Genomic DNA, 20573 nt, shown 5'->3' on the forward strand with positions numbered 1-20573 from the left:
ATCCTGTCCAGAAGCTTCAGGATCTTCTCCGGAGACAAGAACAACCGTTGGTTGTGTGTGTCCAACAATGCCCCCAGGTGCACCATGCTCTGAGCAGGGACCAGGGATGATTTCTTCCAGTTGATGAGCCACCAGTGAGTTTGCAGAAATTGGATCATCAGTTCCAGATGACGGAGGAGAACCTTTGGAGAGTTCGCCAGGATAAACAAGTCGTCCAGATACGGCAGAATCCTGATACCCTGACGGCGGAGCAGAGCCGTCATAACCGCCATGACCTTGGTGAAGATGCGCGGAGCCGTGGTCAATCCAAAAGGCAAGGCCTGGAACTGGTAATGTAGGTTGCCAATAGAAAACGGCAGGTATTGCTGCTGCGATATGGCAATAGGTACATGTAGGTAAACATCCTGTATGTCCAGGACCACCATATAGTCCATGGGCTCCAAGGCCAGAACAATAGAGCGAAGAGTTTCCATATGGAACTTGGAGACCTTCACAAACTTGTTCAGAGACTTGAGGTTGAGAATGGGCCGGGAGGAACCATTCGGTTTCGGAACTAGGAACAGCGTTGAATAGTACCCTCTGCCTCTCTGCACCAAATGGAGAGCTTTTGCTTTTACCGGATCTGAAGGGATATTTGTAAAAAAAAAAAAAAAACTGGCAAGGGGGATGCTTCTTGAAAGAGATGGCGTATCTGTGAGTGACGACTTCCCTTACCCAGGCGTCTGAAGTGGTCTGTAACCATACCTGATCAAACCGTAGAAGTCGGCCTCCCACCCTGGGATCCCCCAGAGGGAGGCCCGACCCGTCATGCAGCAGGCTTGTCTGGTTTGGAAGCAGGTTGACGGGCAGCCCAGGAATGTTTAGGTTTGGGCTTAGAGGTTTTGGAAGTGCGAGCCTGTTTCGGGTACGCCTGACCCTTTGCTTTACTTGGAGGTCGAAAGGTGGTATTCTTAGCATCCTGAACCGAAGGATTAGTACTCGGCAGACATGCAGTTTTAGCAGATGCTAAGTCAGCAACAATCTTGTTGCCGTCAAGGTGTTTTTAGGGGTTCACTATGGTATGCCGGCGGTCGGGCTCCCGGCGACCAGCATACCGGCGCCGGGAGCCTGACCGCCGGCTTAGCGACAGTGTGGCGAGCGCAAATGAGCCCCTTGCGGCCTCGCTCGCCACGCTACGAGCACGGTGGCGTGCCACGCTATTTTATTCTCCCTCCAGGGGGGGGTCGTGGACCCCCACGAGGGAGAATAAGTGTCGGTATGCTGGCTGTCGGGATCCCGGCGCCGGTATACTGTGCGCCGGGATCCCGTCAGTCGGCATACTGAAGACCACCCGTTTTTAGAGTCCAGATCCACAGACCAGGACCGCAACCACAGAATCCGTCAGGCCAAAATGGACGTAGTAGACGCTTTGGCCGCCAGGACACTGGCGTCAGAGGCCGCCTTCTGTATATGAGAGGCTGTGATAATATATGATACTGTCTGGCATTATCAGAAAAATTAGAAGGTAGCTCTGCTTCAACTTCTGGAACCCAGGCTTCAATAGTCTTCGCAGCTCAAGAGACCGCTATAGTGGGTTTATGCACAGCACCTGTAAGGGTGTAGATACCGACTTCAAGCAACCCTCCACACACTTATCCGTCGGTTCCTTTAGAGAAGTGATGGTAGTGACAGGCAGAGTAGAGGACACCACCAGACGTGCGACATGTGAGTCCACCAGCGGCGGTTTCCCAATTTTTACCTAACTCTGCAGTGAAGGGATAACGAGCTAGCATCTTCTTAGACAGGGAGAATTTCTTTCCTGAATACTCCCAGGATTCCTGACGTATGTCAACTAAATGGTCAGAATTGGGCAAAACTAATTTAGTGACCTTCTGACGTTTGAACTTATCGGATTTCTTAGACGTATCTGGAGATTCAGATTCATCATCAATCTGAAGAATCAGTTTGATAGTCTCCAAGAGGTCAGGAACATCCACCTGTGAAATAGATTCCGCATCAGAAGCATCTGCACCAGTGTCTGAAGGATCAGTGTATATACCATCTTTATCTGATGAAGTATCTGTAACATGGGTGGATTGTGAGGAAGTAATGGCCCGCTTAGATGACCCTTTGATCCTAGGAGGGCGAGGGTTAGGTTTTTGTTTAACCAAAGACTGATTTAATTGATGTAACCGAGTTGACAGATTATCTACCCATGGCGGATTAACTGCATGGACAATATGTGGCTGTAATGGCACAGGAGGTCCCACAGGGCACGTAAGCCTCGTTACTAGCCTAGTCAGCAAATTAGAAAAAGCAGCCCAGGGTGGGTCATGGTGTGCCACCGGCGCTGTAGGCTGACTGAGCGGTACTGAACCCCCGATACCTGGACCCTCAGCTGGAATATTTTCCTCGGGTGCATCCGTGGCATCAGCGCTGCATGACGCAGGATCAGCCACGGATCTCCCACTCTGTGTAGCAGACATTGTGTGAATGCAGCCTTAGGGCGTAACAGTACAATATAGCCAAGCACAGTAACTGACATAAACCATCGATGTAGTGCGACTGCTAATGCAGAACACAAACAGGATTTCTCTATCGTCCTAGTGGATGCTGGGGTTCCTGAAAGGACCATGGGGAATAGCGGCTCCGCAGGAGACAGGGCACAAAAAGTAAAGCTTTAGGATCAGGTGGTGTGCACTGGCTCCTCCCCCTATGACCCTCCTCCAAGCCTCAGTTAGATTTTTGTGCCCGGCCGAGAAGGGTGCAATCTAGGTGGCTCTCCTAAAGAGCTGCTTAGAAAAGTTTAGCTTAGGTTTTTTATTTTACAGTGAGTCCTGCTGGCAACAGGATCACTGCAACGAGGGACTTAGGGGAGAAGAAGTGAACTCACCTGCGTGCAGGATGGATTGGCTTCTTTGGCTACTGGACATTAGCTCCAGAGGGACGATCACAGGTACAGCCTGGATGGTCACCGGAGCCTCGCCGCCGGCCCCCTTGCAGATGCTGAAACGAGAAGAGGTCCAGAATCGGCGGCAGAAGACTCCTCAGTCTTCTTAAGGTAGCGCACAGCACTGCAGCTGTGCGCTATTTCCTCTCAGCACACTTCACACGGCAGTCACTGAGGGTGCAGGGCGCTGGGAGGGGGGCGCCCTGGGAGGCAAATGAAAACCTTTTTTGGCTAAAAATACCTCACATATAGCCTCCGGGGGCTATATGGAGATATTTAACCCCTGCCAGAATCCATTAAAGAGCGGGAGACGAGCCCGCCGAAAAAGGGGCGGGGCCTATCTCCTCAGCACACAGCGCCATTTTCCCTCACAGAAAGGCTGGAGGGAAGGCTCCCAGGCTCTCCCCTGCACTGCACTACAGAAACAGGGTTAAAACAGAGAGGGGGGGCACTAATTTGGCGTTAGAAATATATAAAAGATGCTATAAGGGAAAACACTTATATAAGGTTGTCCCTATATAATTATAGCGTTTTTGGTGTGTGCTGGCAAACTCTCCCTCTGTCTCTCCAAAGGGCTAGTGGGTCCTGTCCTCTATCAGAGCATTCCCTGTGTGTGTGCTGTGTGTCGGTACGTGTGTGTCGACATGTATGAGGACGATGTTGGTGAGGAGGCGGAGCAATTGCCTGTAATGGTGATGTCACTCTCTAGGGAGTCGACACCGGAATGGATGGCTTATTTAGGGAATTACGTGATAATGTCAACACGCTGCAAGGTCGGTTGACGACATGAGACGGCCGACAAACAATTAGTACCGGTCCAGACGTCTCAGAAACACCGTCAGGGGTTTTAAAACGCCCGTTTACTTTAGTCGGTCGACACAGACACGGACACTGAATCCAGTGTCGACGGTGAATAAACAAACGTATTCCTTATTAGGGCCACACGTTAAGGGCAATGAAGGAGGTGTTACATATTTCTGATACTACAAGTACCACAAAAGAGGGTATTATGTGGGATGTGAAAAAACTACCGTAGTTTTTCCTGAATCAGATAAATTAAATGAAGTGTGTGATGATGCGTGGGTTCCCCCCGATAGAAAATTATGGGCGGTATACCCTTTCCCGCCAGAAGTTAGGGCGCGTTGGGAAACACCCCTTAGGGTGGATAAGGCGCTCACACGCTTATCAAAACAAGTGGCGGTACCGTCTATAGATAGGGCCGTCCTCAAGGAGCCAGCTGACAGGAGGCTGGAAAATATCATAAAAAGTATATACACACATACTGGTGTTATACTGCGACCAGCGATCGCCTCAGCCTGGATGTGCAGAGCTGGGGTGGCTTGGTCGGATTCCCTGACTAAAAATATTGATACCCTTGACAGGGACAGTATTTTATTGACTATAGAGCATTTAAAGGATGCATTTTCTATATATGCGAGATGCACAGAGGGATATTTGCACTCTGGCATCAAGAGTAAGTGCGATGTCCATATCTGCCAGAAGATGTTTATGGACACGACAGTGGTCAGGTGATGCAGATTCCAAACGGCACAAAGGTGTATTGCCGTATAAAGGAAGAGGAGTTATTTGGGGTCGGTCCATCGGACCTGGTGGCCACGGCAACTGCTGGAAAATCCACCGTTTTTACCCTAAGTCACATCTCTGCAGAAAAAGACACCGTCTTTTCAGCCTCAGTCCTTTCGTCCCTATAAGAGTCATATCTGCCCAGGGATAGAGGAAAGGGAAGAAGACTGCAGCAGGCAGCCCATTCCCAGGAACAGAAGCGTTCCACCGCTTCTGCCAAGCTCTCAGCATGACGCTGGGACCGTACAGGACCCCTGGATCCTACATGTAGTATCCCAGGGGTACAGATTGGAATGTCGAGACGTTTCCCCTTCGCAGGCTCCTGAAGTCTGGTTTACCAAGGTCTCCCTCCGACAAGGAGGCAGTATGGGAAACAATTCACAAGCTGTATTCCCAGCAGGTGATAATCAAATTACCCCTCCTACAACAAGAAAAGGGGTATTATTCCACATTATATTGTGGTACTGAAGCCAGAAGGCTAGGTGAGACCTATTCTAAATCTAAAAAAAAAAAAAAAAAAAAAAAATTTGAACACTTACAAAGGTTCAAATCAAGATGGAGTCACTCAGAGCAGTGATAACGAACCAGGAAGAAGGGGACTATATAGTGTCCCGAGACATCAGGGATGCTTACCTCCATGTCCAAAATTTGCCCTTCTCACTAAGGGTACCTCAGGTTCGTGGTACAGAACTGTCACTATCAGTTTCAGACGCTGCCGTTTGGATTGTCCACGGCACCCCGGGTCTTTACCAAGGTAATGGCCGAAATGATGATTCTTCTTCGAAGAAAAGGCGTCTTAATTATCCCTTACTTGGACGATCTCCTGATAAGGGCAAAGTCCAGGGAACAGTTGGAGGTCGGAGTAGCACTATCTCGGATACTGCTACAACAGCACGGGTGGATTCTAAATATTCCAAAATCGCAGCTGATCCCGACGACAAGTCTGCTGTGCCTAGGGATGATTCTGGACACAGTCCAGAAAAAGGTGTTTCTCCCGGAAGAGAAAGCCAGGGAGTTATCCGAGCTAGTCAGGAACCTCCTAAAATCAGTGCATCATTGCACAAGGGTCCTGGTAAAGATGGTGACTTCCTACGAAGCAATTCCATTCGGCAGATTTCACGCAAGAATTTTTCAGTGGGATCTGCTGGACAAATGGTCCGGATCGCATCTTCAGATGCATCAGCGGATAACCCTATATCCAAGGACAAGGGTGTCTCTCCTGTGGTGGTTACAGAGTGCTCATCTTCTAGAGGGCCGCAGATTCGGCATTCAGGATTGGATGCTGGTGACCACGGAGGCCAGCCCGAGAGGCTGGGGAGCAGTCACACAAGGAAAAAATTTCCAGGGAGTGTGATCAAGTCTGGAGACTTTTCTCCACATAAATATACTGGAGCTAAGGGTAAATTTATAATACTCTAAGCTTAGCAAGACCTCTGCTTCAAGGTCAGCCGGTATTGATCCAGTGGGAAAAACATCACGGCAGTCGCCCACGTAAATAGACAGGGCGGCATAAGAAGCAGGAGGGCAATGGCAAAAACTGCAAGGACTTTTCGCTGGGCGGAAAATCATGTGATAGCACTGTCAGCAGTGTTTCATTCCGGGAATGGAAACTGGGAAGCAGACTTCCTCAGCAGGCACGACCTCCACCCGGCAGAGTGGAAACTTCATCGGGAAGTTTTCCACATGATTGTAAACCGTTGGGAAATACCAAAGGTGGACATGATGGCGTCCCGTCTGAACAAAAAATGGGACAGGTATTGCGCCAGGTTAAGAGACCCTCAGGCAATAGCTGTGGACGTTCTGGTAACACCATGGATGTACCAGTCGGTGTATGTGTTCCATCCTCTGCTTCTCATACCTAAGGTACTGAGACTTATAAGACGTAGAGGAGTAAGAACTATACTCATGGCTCCGGATTGGCCAAGAAGGACTTGGTACCCGGAACTTCAAGAGATGCTCACAGAGGACTTATGGCCTCTGCCGCTAAGAAGGGACTTGTTTCAGCAAGTACCATGTCTGTTCCAAGACTTACCGCAGCTGCGTTTGACGGCATGGCGGTGGAACGCCGGATCCTAAGGGAAAAAGGCATTCCGGAAGAGGTCATTCCTACCCTGGTCAAAGCCAGAAAGGAGGTGACCGCACAACATTATCACCACATGTGGCAAAAATATGTTGCGTGGTGTGAGGCCAGAAAGGCCCCACGAAGAAATTTCAACTCGGTCGATTCCTGCATTTCCTGCAAACAGGAGTGTCTATGGGCCTCAAATTGGGGTCCATTAAGGTTCAAATTTCGGCCCTGTCGATTTTCTTCCAGAAAGAAGTGGCTTCAGTTCCTGAAGTCCAGAAGTTTGTCAAGGGAGTATTGCATATACAACCCCCTTTTGTGCCTCCAGTGGCACTGTGGGATCTCAACGTAGTTCTGGGATTCCTCAAATCACATTGGTTTAAAACCAGTCAAATCTGTGGATTTGAAGCATCTCACATGAAAAGTGACCATGCTCTTGGCCCTGGCCTGGACCAGGCGAGTGTCAAATTGGTGGTTTTTTTCTCAAAAAAGCCCATATCTGGTTGTCCATTTGGACAGGGCAGAGCTGCGGACTCGTCCCCAGTTCTCTCCCTAAGGTGGTGTCAGTGTTTCACCTGAACCAGCTTATTTTGGTGCCTTGCGCCTACTAGGGACTTGGAGGACTCCAGGTTGCTAGATGTTGTCAGGGCCCTGTAAATATAGGTTCCAGGACGGCTGGAGTCAGGAAAACTGACTTGCTGTTATCCTGTATGCACCCAACAAACTGGGTGCTCTTGCTTCTAAGCAGACTATTGCTAGTTGGATGTGTAATACAATTCAGCTTGCACATTCTGTGGCAGGCCTGCCACAGCCAAAATATGTAAATGCCCATTCCACAAGGAAGGTGGGCTTATCTTGGGCGGCTGCCCGAGGGGTCTCGGCTTTACAACTTTGCCGAGCGGCTATTTAGTCAGGGGCAAACACGTTGGTAAAATCCTACAAATTTGATACCCTGGCTAAGGAGGACCTGGAGTTCTCTCATTCGGTGCTGCAGAGTCATCCGCACTCTCCCGCCCGTTTGGGAGCTTTGGTATTATCCCCATGGTCCTTTCAGGAACCCCAGCATCCACTAGGACGATAGAGAAAATAAGAATTTACTTACCGATAATTCTATTTCTCGGAGTCCGTAGTGGATGCTGGGCGCCCATCCCAAGTGCGGATTATCTGCAATACTTGTACATAGTTACAAAAATCGGGTTATTATTGTTGCGAGCCATCTTTTCAGAGGCTCCGCTGTTATCATACTGTTAACTGGGTTCAGATCACAGGTTGTACAGTGTGATTGGTGTGGCTGGTATGAGTCTTACCCGGGATTCAAAATCCTTCCTTATTGTGTACGCTCGTCCGGGCACAGTATCCTAACTGAGGCTTGGAGGAGGGTCATAGGGGGAGGAGCCAGTGCACACCACCTGATCCTAAAGCTTTACTTTTTGTGCCCTGTCTCCTGCGGAGCCGCTATTCCCCATGGTCCTTTCAGGAACCCCAGCATCCACTACGGACTCCGAGAAATAGAATTATCGGTAAGTAAATTCTTATTTTAAGTGGTATATGGTGACTGAAATACACAGAGAAAAATACCAACGTAGTATATCCTGTGAAATACTATATATATATATATATATATATATATATATATATATATATATAGCCCATCCAATGTATGGCACTCGGCGGTCTTACATAAAAATAACTCACAGCTTCAGCAAAGCTTGTAGCAGCAACGTTTCGGCTTTATCATCCGTTATTAAGCAGCGTAACCGCTTGATAGCGGCTAATAAGGCCGATGAGTGCCATACATCGGATGGGCTGTACACACATAAAATGAGCACCGTGGCATAAGATGATGGAAGTGGGAGTGCCGGTTACACGTCTGTATAATAATATATAATATAATAAGATTTTACTTACCGATAAATCTATTTCTCATAGTCCGTAGTGGATGCTGGGGACTCAGTCAGGACCATGGGGAATAGCGGCTCCGCAGGAGACAGGGCACAAAAGCAAGCTTTTAGGATCACATGGTGTGTACTGGCTCCTCCCCCTATGACCCTCCTCCAAGCCTCAGTTAGGTACTGTGCCCGGACGAGCGTACACAATAAGGAAGGATCTTGAATCCCGGGTAAGACTCATACCAGCCACACCAATCACACCGTACAACTTGTGATTTGAACCCAGTTAACAGTATGATAACAATGAAGTAGCCTCTAAAAAAGATGGCTCACAACAATAATAACCCGATTTTTTTGTAACAATAACTATGTACAAGTAATGCAGACAATCCGCACTTGGGATGGGCGCCCAGCATCCACTACGGACTATGAGAAATAGATTTATCGGTAAGTAAAATCTTATTTTCTCTAACGTCCTAGTGGATGCTGGGGACTCCGTCAGGACCATGGGGATTATACCAAAGCTCCCAAACGGGCGGGAGAGTGCGGATGACTCTGCAGCACCGAATGAGAGAACTCCAGGTCCTCCTCAGCCAGGGTATCAAATTTGTAGAATTTAGCAAACGTGTTTGCCCCTGACCAAGTAGCTGCTCGGCAAAGTTGTAAAGCCGAGACCCCTCGGGCAGCCGCCCAAGATGAGCCCACCTTCCTTGTGGAATGGGCATTTACAGATTTTGGCTGTGGCAGGCCTGCCACAGAATGTGCAAGCTGAATTGTACTACAAATCCAACGAGCAATAGTCTGCTTAGAAGCAGGAGCACCCAGCTTTTTGGGTGCCTACAATATAAACAGCAAGTCAGACTTTCTGACTCCAGCCGTCCTGGAATTATATATATATATATATATTTTCAGGGCCCTGACAACGTCTAGCAACTTGGAGTCCTCCAAGTCCCTAGTAGCCGCAGGCACCACAATAGGTTGTTTCAGGTGAAACGCTGACACCACCTTAGGAAGAAACTGGGGACGAGTCCGCAGTTCTGCCCTGTCCGAATGGAAAATCAAATATGGGCTTTTGTAAGACAAAGCCGCCAATTTTGACAATCGCGAGGCCAGGGCCAACAGCATGGTCACTTTCCATGTGAGATATTTCAAATCCACAGATTTGAGTGGTTCAAACCAATATGATTTGAGGAATCCCAACACTACGTTGAGATCCCACGGTGCCACTGGAGGCACACAAGGGCTGTATATGCAATACTCCCTTGATAAACGTCTGGACTTCAGGAACTGAAGCCAATTCTTTCTGGAAGAAAATCTATAGGGCCGAAACTTGAACCTTAATGGACCCCAATTTGAGGCTCATAGACACTCCTGTTTGCAGGAAGTGCAGAAATCGACCTAGTTGAAATTTTTTCGTGGGGCCTTCCTGGCCTCACCCACGCAACATATTTTTACCACATGTGGTGATAACGTTGTGCGGTCACCTCCTTCCTGGCTTTGACCAGGGTAGGTATGACCTCTTCCGGAATGCCTTTTCCCTTAGGATCCGGCGTTCAAACCGCCATGCCGTCAAACGCAGTCGCGGTAAGTCTTGGAACAGACAAGGTCCCTGCTGGAGCAGGTCCTTTCTTAAAGGCCGATGCCACGGTTCCTCTTGGAACAGACATGGTACTTGCTGAAAGCAAATCCCTTCTTAGCTCCCGAGGCCTTTAGTCCTCTGTGAGCATCTCTTGAAGTTCCGGTTACCAAGTCCCTCTTGGCCAATCCGGAGCCACGAGTATAGTTCTTACTCCTCTATGTCTTATAATTCTCAATACCTTGGTTATGAGAAGCAGAGGAGGGAACACATACACCGACTGTTACACCCACGGTGTTACCAGGACGTCCACAGCTATCGCCTGAAGGTCTCGTGACCTGGCGCAATACCTGTCCCATTTTTTGTTCGGGCGGGACGCCATCATGTCCACCTTTGGTCTTTCCCAACGGTTCACAATCATGCGGAAAACTTCCCGATGAAGTTCCCACTCTCCCGGGTGGAGGTCGTGCCTGCTGAGGAAGTCTGCTTCCCAGTCGTCCACTCCCGGAATGAACACTGCTGACAGTGCTATCACATGATTTTCCGCCTAGCGAAAAATCCTTGCAGTTTTGCCACTGCCCTCCTGCTTCTTGTGCCGCCCTTTCTGTTTACGTGGGCGACTGCCGTGATGTTATCCCACTGGATCAATACCGGCTGACCTTGAAGCAGAGGTCTTGCTAAGCTTAGAGCATTATAAATTTGCTCTTAGCTCCAGTATATTTATGTGGAGAGAATTCTCCAGACTTGATCACACTCCTTGTGTGACTGCTCCCCAGCCTCTCAGGCTGGCCTCCGTGGTCACGAGCATCCAATCCTGAATGCCGAATCTGCGGCCCTCTAGAAGATGAGCACTCTGTAATCACCACAGGAGAGACACCCTTGTCCTTGGATATAGGGTTATCCGCTGATGCATCTGAAGATGCGATCCGGACCATTTGTCCAGCAGATCCCACTGAAAAGTTCTTGCGTGAAATCTGCCGAATGGAAGCGCTTCGTAATAAGCCACCATTTTTACCCGGACTCTTGTGCAATGATGCACTGACACTTTTCCTGGTTTTAGGAGGATCCCGATTAGCTCGGATAACTCCCTGGCTTTCTCCTCTGGGAGAAACACCTTTTCCTGGACTGTGTCCAGAATCATCCCTAGGACCAGCAGACGTGTCGTCGGAACAACTGCGGTTTTGGAATATTTAGAATCCACCCGTGCTGTCGTAGAACTACTTGAGATAGTGCTACTCCGACCTCCAACTGTTCTCTGGACCTTGTTCTTATCAGGAGGTCGTCCATTTTCTTTGAAGACGAATCCTCCTTACGGTTATTACCTTGGTAAGGACCCGGGGTGCCTTGGACAATCCAACGGCATCGTCTTGAAACTGATAGTGACAGTTCTGTACCACGAACCTGAGGTACCCTTGGTGAGAAAAGGCAAATTTTGGGACATGGAGGTAAGCATCCCTGATGTCCCGGGACACCATATAGTCCCCTTGTTCTTTGCTATCACTGCTCTGAGTGACTCCATCTGGATTTGAACCCTTGTAAGTGTTCAAATTTTTCAGATTTAGAATAGGTCTCACCTAGCCTTCAGTACCACCATATAGTGTGGAGTAATACCCCTTTCCTTGTTGTCGGAGGGGTAATTTTATTATCACCTGCTGGGAATACAGCTTGTGAATTGTTTTCAATACTGCCTCCCTGTCGGAGGGAGACATTGGTACAGCAGACTACAGGAAACTGCGAGGGGGGAAACCTCTCGACATTCCAATCTGTACCCCTTGGATACTACTTGTAGGATCCAGGGGTCCTGTACGGTCCCAGCGTCGTGCTGAGAACTTGGTAGAAGCGGTGGAGGGCTTCTGTTCCTGGGAATGGGCTGCCTGCTGCAGTCTTCTTCCCTTTCCTCTATCCCTGGGCAGATATGACTCTTATAGGGACGAAAGGACTGAGGCTGAAAAGACGGTGTCTTTTTCTGCAGAGATGTGACTTAGGGTAAAAAACGGTGGATTTTCCAGCAGTTGCCCTGGCCACCAGGTCCCATGGACCGACCCCAAATAACTCCTCCCCTTTATATGGCAATACATCTTTGTGCCGTTTGGAATCTGCATCACCTGACCACTGTCGTGTCCATAAACATCTTCTTGCAGATATGGACATCGCATTTACTCTTGATGCCAGAGTGCAAATATCCCTCTGCGCATCTCGCATATATAGAAATGCATCCTTTAAATGCTCTATAGTCAATAAAATACTGTCCCTGTCAAAGGTATCAATATTTTTAGTCAGGGAATCCGACCAAGCCACCTCAGCTCTGCACATCCAGGCTGAGGCGATCGCTGGTCGCAGTATAACACCAGCATGTGTGTGTATACTTTTTAGGATATTTTTCAGCCTCCTATCAGCTGGCTCCTTAAGTACGGCCCTATCCGTAGATGGTACCGCCACTTGTTCTGATAAGCGTGTGAGCGCCTTATCCACCCTGAGGGGTGTTTCCCACCGTGCCTTAACTTCTGGCGGGAAAGTATACCGCCAATAATTTTCTATCGGGGGAAACCCGCGCATCATCACACACTTCATTTAATTTATCTGATTCAGGAAAAACTACAGGTAGTTTTTTCACCTCACACATAATACCCTTTTTTGTGGTACTTGGAGTATCAGAAATATGTAACACCTCCTTCATTGACCTTAACGTGTGGCCCTAAAAGAAAATACGTTTGTTTCTTCACCGTCGACACTGAAATCAGTGTCCGTGTCTGGGTCTGTGTCGACCGACTGAGGTAAATGGGCATTTTACAGCCCCTGACGGTGTTTGAGACGCCTGGACAGATACTAATTTGTTCGCCGGCCCTCTCATGTCGTCAACCGGCTTGCAGCGTGTTGACATTGTCACGTAATTTCCATAAATAAGCCATCCATTTCGGTGTCGACTCCCTAGAGAGTGACATCACCATTACAGGCAATTTGCTCCGCCTCCTCACCAATATTTTCCTCATACATGTCGACACACACGTACCGACATACAGCACACACATAGGGAATGCTCTGATAGAGGACAGGACCCACTAGCCCTTTGGGGAGACAGAGGGAGAGTTTGCCAGCACACACCAAAACGCTATAATTATCCAGGGACAACCTTTATATAAGTGTTCCTCCCTTATAGCATTTTAATATATATACATATCGCCAAATCAGTGCCCCCCCTCTCTGTTTTAACCCTGTTTCTGTAGTGCAGTGCAGGGGAGAGCATGGGAGCCTTCCCACCAGCCTTTCTGTGAGGGAAAATGGCGCTGTGTGCTGAGGAGAATAGGCCCCGCCCCCTTTTCGGCGGGCTTCTTCTCCGGAGTTTTAGATATCTGGCAGGGGTTAAATACATCCATATAGCCTCAAGGGCTATATGTGATGTATTTTTCGCCATACAGGTATTATACATTGCTGCCCAGGGCGCCCCCCCCCCAGCGCCCTGCACCCTCCGTGACCGCTGTGTGAAGTGTGCTGACAACAATGGCGCACAGCTGCAGTGCTGTGCGCTACCTGATGAAGACTGAGAGTCTTCTGCCGCCTGGTTCCGGACCTCTTCATCTTCAGCGTCTGCAAGGGGGGTCGGCGGCGCGGCTCTGGGACGAACCCCAGGGCGAGCCCTGTGTTCCGACTCCCTCTGGAGCTATGTCCAGTAGCCTAAGAATCCAATCCATCCTGCACGCAGGTGAGTTGAAAATCTCTCCCCTAAGTCCCTCGATGCAGTGAGCCTGTTGCCAGCAGGACTCACTGAAAATAAAGAACCTAAAAACTTTTTCTAAGTAACTCTTTAAGAGAGCCACCTAGATTGCACCCTTCTCGGCCGGGCACAAAAACCTAACTGAGGCTTGGAGGAGGGTCATAGGGGGAGGAGCCAGTACACACCATGTGATCCTAAAAGCTTGCTTTTGTGCCCTGTCTCCTGCGGAGCTGCTATTCCCCATGGTCCTGACGGAGTCCCCAGCATCCACTAGGACGTTAGAGAAATATATATATATATAGCCCTGACACTCTTAGCCCCCCCTCAGGGTACAGAATATAGGGATAGCAATATGTGTGAGATGCACGGAATAGGAACCACACAGCAGCTATTGGCACACACAGTCACATGTACAATGCAGAAATTATTACAATAAGAATAAAACTGCACTGTACTAGCAATACTAAGTAAAGCTATATATGTATACAGATATAACAACAATGCACAGTAAATACTGGATGTATATCACAGGGTACTTGTATTGAAATATCCCTGTAGTAATTAGTGATGAGCGGATTCGGTTTTACTCGGTTCTCAAAACGGCATCTTATTGGCTATTCAAAACACGTGATATCCGAGAGCCAATAAGATGCCGTTCTGAGAACCAAGTAAAACCGAATCTGCTCATCACTAGTAGTAATGCACTTTTTCTTAACTAACACTGTCTAAACGACATGTAGAATACTTAAATGTCCTGTAAGTGCCCAACGCTGATGAGACAGGCGGCTTTACAGAGGAGACAATGCCCAGCAGTCCCAGTTCAGCGCAGCTCTGTGTAATGGCGCCCAAACGCTGACAGGGAGTGAGAAAGAGAGAGATACAGCTCCAGAGCGGGAACATTTGCAGTAAATGGCGCCTGGGGCTGGGGATACAGGTCAGAGCCTTATCCCCTCTGCTGGACTTCACCACCAGGTACTGTGGGGCTTATATCAAACGGATTTTAGTAAATCCGACCTGTGCCCCTTGCCCTGGTGGATATAGTGGGGTCCCTGCACGGCCGCAGTGTCCACGCCAGCGGCGCGGTCCGTCTCTGGAGACCGCGCCGGATCGCGATTTTGGCGGGTCCCGCCTGGGGGACCCTTTTACCTCCTCACCGAATCTGCGGTCACGCGTTCCCGGAGAGCAGCGGCGGGTGTGTGCCTGATGAAGCCAGAGCGCCTCCACTGTAAGTACCCGGCAACCAGGGCACAGGAGTATACAGCGCTGCTGGGGGAGCCGCAGCACGCTATGTCAGATTGACATATAGCACTTCTAAGTGCCTGTGCTGCGGCCCTTGAAGTCTTATTTCTTCAGAAAAGCTCTTTCCAGGGCTGCCTAGCGCAGTCCTCCCTGTTAGCTGCCTGCACTGCAGGCACCAACTTGCAAACTGAGCTCCTGTGCACGGAGGCGGTGCAAGGCATCCTGGGAACAGTCAAAGCTTTAGCCTGTTGGTGCCTCGGATCAAGATCCAACTCTACACCCGATGTTATTCCCTGTGGAATACAGTGTACCCGCTGCAGAAAACTTTTTTCACGTTGTCATTATAGGGTATTGTGTGTAGAATTTTGAGGGGAAAAAATAATTTATTCGTTTGGAATAAGGCTGTAACATAACAAAATGTGGAAAAAGTGAAGCGCTGTGAATACTTTCCGGATGTACTGTGTATGTTACGGGGATGCCAAATTACTGCCTTGCCCGCCGGGTGCTGAAAATCCTAGTTTCGGCCCTGAAAAGGTGGACAGTAGTAAAAGTTGACAAGTTTTTGTGGGGTTTTTTTGGTGTCATTCTGTAAGTTTTATCAGATCTGAGCTAAATTAGTGGAAACGTGTATGCTTGCCACGCTTCGGGCAAGGTGCTTCCCAGGAATAGTCCACGTGGATTGTAAATTATGAAAAGTTAAAAAACAAAACTTGCGTCAATCAAGGCATGTTGACCTTTTGAACCTTTTACATGTCAACCTATTGACTGTATCTTTTTACTGTACAACTATCAACCGGAAAGCATGGGAATATCCTTATACTTAACATTTTTCCATACTAAGCGTCTTTGATCTTTTTTCCTGGGTCAATAATCAGCAACTGATACACCTCATGATCGGTTCATCTTCGGTTGCTTCAGCCTTTAATAATGTGATGCCTGTGCACATGCTTGCATGCCACCTCCCTCATCTGGTCTTTTTTTACCACTGCAAAAGTGTGCACCTATCCGCGGCAAGTCACTCCTGCGATGCATGCGTACGCATTGTGGGATGGATGAACAATGTGTATGTGTCTGTGGTGTGAATATGCAATACGAAAATAAATATCTTCTGTATAGACAACAGCCTTACATCCAACTATGAGACCCTAAATTACAATCTATTTCAGATAGTATAACATGCAACCTGGCAAACCACAGCAGAAAAGCAGTATACAGGATGTTTTTATTATTTGTTCATGGAAATCTGGTATCCACTGTAATCCATAAAATAACGTTATAGTATTTTACAAAGAATCCCTACAATGTGGCACTGCAGAAAAGTCATCGAGAGAGAGTAGCTTGGTCCCTGGACTCTACTACCGTATTTATAAAATGAATCAGTATGCACAATGTCACATAGGTGTTTCATCCATTTTGCTAGATGAGAAGCAGAGAGGACCACACAATCCATATAAAAATATAGCAGGTCAATCTATACACAAGGTAACCGTTCGGTTCTCTGTAAACTGGAAAAACCATAGAAATGTAGCAGGACAAGTTTCTTTTACAGCACACCCTCCTCTTACATAAAATCAAGAGAGTCAAGACAGGAAGCCTTTGCCATCTTGTAGGGATACCAAAAACGCCTTCAATACATAATGGGAATAGATCGAAGGCAGTTCCTAGCGTAAAAAAAAAAAAAAAAGTGTATACTTAAAACAACATGGAGCAAGTTCCAAGCCTAATACAAACACCCTGAAAGGGAGCAACCCTTTTCTTGATAATGTCCTGTGTCATTACTGTGGTGAGCCAAACTGTAGTACGCTTTCCAGCATGTGATAGCTTCGTAGGGTACTCATTGTATCTTCATACACTGCATTAAGACTGGAGCAGACACTCTGAGTCTGGAGTTGAGTATAGCGACACACTGCAACACTTCCCAGAGTCACCAGGAGAATGAAGAGTACGATCCGCATGAGTATCCCTAGCCATGAACTCCGCTGGAGCTGCTGCCTCTTCTTTACAGGCACAGTAGTGGTTTCTGTCAAAGGAGAGATAATTGTTGTTGTTTTTAAATATAGAAAACCTTGCAGATAATTGCAAAAAGGGAAAGTCTTAAATATCTTAAGAAATGTTGTGATGCTTGTATTGTGTAGAGTATTAAGACAAAGACAATTAAGAGAAAGCCAGAAAATGGGGTGTGGTATGGAAGGTAGATAGTAACTAGGTCGACCACTATTGGTCGACCGGTCAAAAGGTCGACATGCGTTTTTTTGGTGTCGTTTTCTTCGTAGCGTGACCGGGAACCCCAATTAGCGCACCGTGTCCCCTCGCATGGTGAGCGATCTTGGGGCAGATTACCGTTCCAATCTTAGTCCACGTGGATCGTTAAGTATGAAAAGGTTCAAAAAAAGAAAAAAATTGTGAAAAACTCATGTCGACCTTTTGACCTGTCGACCTAGAGACCAGATCCCCAGAAAATGTGAATACTTGTGAAGTGCTTTCTGCATTGGAGGATTACATCCTTTCTTGTTTATCTGGTAAGAGCTTCCCATATGAAAGAAATCAGACACTCACTGTGATTATCAGAGGGCTCTTTTCCCGCCTTCTTTTTGACCTCTTGCTGAGCTGCCTGCATAGCATCGTAGTCCCTCCTCTTGCGTGCTTTTTGTTGAGCTTTCTGTTTGCGGCGCTGTTCCCGCTCCCTCTCCTCTTTCTTTTTCTGCTCAGCCTCACGTTTCTGCTTATGTGCTGAAAGCAAAACCAGAATATCCATGAATACACAGGGATCTGTCCTCAAGACAATCTACACACCCCTAAATGAAGATTATTGCACACACCTTGCTCTTCCAAAAGCTTGCGCTGCAATTTTTGTTCTTGATCAGCCTGAATAACTTTCATGTACTGCAGAACCTATACAAAATCAAAGCCACATTAAGTAGTATTCTTCAGTTCCAAATAAAACCAAATGAACATTGCTGATTGTTTCAGCTAACAAAGTCTGTTTTTATTTATTGTCAAGAATTGTATACTATCCCTGCCAACTGACTCACAACATTACAAAGCAGTGTAATAGAAAATACGGCAGGATTTAGGGCCTAATTCAGCATGGATCGCAAGCGCACGTTACATCTGCACCAGCCCCCCACACAGTTCACATGGTTTTAGAAAAAGGTTTTGCTTATGCGATCCATGCTGAATTAGGCCCTTCGTCCGTTACATGAACAGTAGCTAAACCATAACTAATATAATTACAGGCCTGATTCAGATGTGTTTGAAGCAGCTCGCACAACTGCTTACATGGAAGCAATAGCATTAATATGTCAATGCAGCAGGAGGTATTACACCTCCTGCTTGCATTAGTGATCCGAGCTGTGTCTTAAGACACGGCATCGGATCGTCTGCGACATCACTGGCCGGCTGTGTGACCCATGGGGTCGCACAAGCCAGCCGCTGTAACTCCAACCAAGAGGGCAGGAAGTCTCCGACAGCCTGGCCTCGCCTCCTCCCCACCATGCATCGCACATGCCGGCACATGAATCAGGCGTTATATGCAAAGAATAACATAAAATGTTCAATTTTAGACTTACTTTTTGGGCAGACTCCTTGCACTGTTTCTCATCTAGGCAGTCTCCAGCCACAGTGGCCAAAGCAGGGTTCAACGGATTGTCCTTTAAGTCCAACCACTTCAAGTTCTATAAGGAAGGCAAATATTAATGTACCACAGTTGCAGTTCCAACTCTTCCCTCATTCAAATACTGTAGAGAATTTATGGTATATCATACATGTAGCATTAATGTTATGGTCATTGGTTTGTAAGGCAACAGTGCTCAGTCACACACAGTCTGATATTTTTCTTATTGTAGACATTTCAGTTCTGAGAACTCTCTTGCCTGCTTCAAAGACAAATTACTGGTCTTTACCTTGAGCTGTGCAAAGGTTACAGGCAACACTGATAAGCGGTTCTGTAGCAGATCAAGGTGCTGTAGGTTTACCAGCCTGCCAAATTCAGAAGGAAGCTGCAGGATCTGATTCTTGCTGAGATCCAACCGTACAATGTGTGTGAGAGAGCAAAACTCCCCCTGCAGAGACAGAAGACAAGATATCATAGATCTCAAAATACTACAGAACAGTTAACATGTCAAAAAAGATTAAAAGGAAAATCCAACACAGATAAGGACCACTAAATAGAAACTCTAAACAACAACACAAAGCCAATGTTATAACTAAGGGATTACAAAGACATGGCTTGCATAAAGAAAGGATACACCAGTTGTAAACAGAGCAAGGAAGATTATGACATGCAGACATCACACTGTCACTGAGTCCATTCTTTACATGCAAACAATAGGGAAATCACAATGAATAAAAGTATGTTTTGAGACAGATTCATAAGCCCTGGTTCTGTAACATAATAACAATGAGTTAAGCTGGGTACACAATATACAAAATATTGACCGATAGTGCGATCCGCGATGGATTGCAATGGCCATCGTATGATGTTCTGTATGTCCAATGGGACGATTTCACGGATTAACTCTTTTTCAAAGACAGAACACCCAGAGAGATGGTCCTCTCCCACCCCTGGACTGGAAACATTTTATGCCCTCACCACTACCCAGTGGATAATTAATACTTATAAATTAATTTATTGAAAGGGTGGTAAATAAGGGTGCTATCCTGGACATTTCCTGGAAAAGTAGCTACCAGGAAGTCTAATCCCCAATTCCCCCATAATTTCTAGAACAGTACCCCCAGACAGAACACCAATAATTAGGGAGTGACAACAAAATGCCATATTTTGATTTGAAAAGACATCAATGCAGTTGGGTCTATGGAAGATATAAATGGTGGTCCAGGTAGCAGCTCTACTAAGCTGCTTTGCCTCCATCTTCTTGGTCCAGGATGTAAATACTGGTATTATGGATACTAACATTATTGGTCACCTCCATAATTGACAGTAAGTCTACAGTACTGCTGTTGGATACACCTAGCTATGAAAGCTTATGTGCATTTTCCACCAAACAGGATTAACAGGTGAACATTATTCCTCCGAGACTCTCTTCTGTTAACTGATTAAACATCGTACAGCAAGAAAATGGAAAGTTACTGTGTTCTCATTAGCCAGGTGTTTATAGAGTAATGGCTTTGCCACCTCCAGTGACGTATGGACTACCTTATGTAGGAAGGCTTTATCCATATGGAGAACAAAGCTGTCTTGTAGGGTAAGCAAACCAAATGGCCATCTTAATTGTAAGTCATCTTAGGTGTAGCATGTTCAAACTGGCTCTGGATGAGTGATACTAAACTATGACCCAGTGTACCAATGGGAAACCCAATTCTTCTTTTATTCTGTCAGCAGCCTTAAACTTCCCAAAAATAAAATAATTCTACTAGTTACTGCCTTTGACTCTAGACTTGATAAATGTATTACTGTTCACAACAGTCCTTTGCTTTTTAGGACCATCAATTCAAAAGCCATGCTGCCATCTTCAGAATCCTGACTTCTGCATGAAAGTTAATGCACTGCATAAAATCAGGAATTTCTGACCACAGGGGTAAGCCCTCCTCAGACACTAATCAGACAGCTGAGAACACTC

General features: G+C 47.1%; 1 protein-coding gene across 3 annotated transcripts in view; it reads right to left on the reverse strand.

Moving 5' to 3' along the window:
• Positions 1 to 16199: 16199 nt before the first annotated feature.
• LRRC59 (leucine rich repeat containing 59) overlaps positions 16200 to 20573 on the reverse strand; it is a 37411-nt gene continuing 33037 nt past the window's right edge. For all 3 annotated transcript variants that reach the window (XM_063960696.1, XM_063960695.1, XM_063960697.1), the window contains 5 exons: positions 18897 to 19055; positions 18564 to 18668; positions 17814 to 17886; positions 17551 to 17724; positions 16200 to 17014 (listed from right to left, as the gene is read on the reverse strand). In XM_063960696.1, coding sequence (XP_063816766.1) covers positions 16770 to 17014; positions 17551 to 17724; positions 17814 to 17886; positions 18564 to 18668; positions 18897 to 19055 — 756 coding nt within the window. In that variant the 3' untranslated portion in view covers positions 16200 to 16769. The remainder of the gene's footprint in view (positions 17015 to 17550; positions 17725 to 17813; positions 17887 to 18563; positions 18669 to 18896; positions 19056 to 20573) is intronic.

Source organism: Pseudophryne corroboree, chromosome 3 (genome assembly GCF_028390025.1).
Source record: "Pseudophryne corroboree isolate aPseCor3 chromosome 3, aPseCor3.hap2, whole genome shotgun sequence".
Lineage (NCBI taxonomy): Eukaryota > Metazoa > Chordata > Amphibia > Anura > Myobatrachidae > Pseudophryne > Pseudophryne corroboree.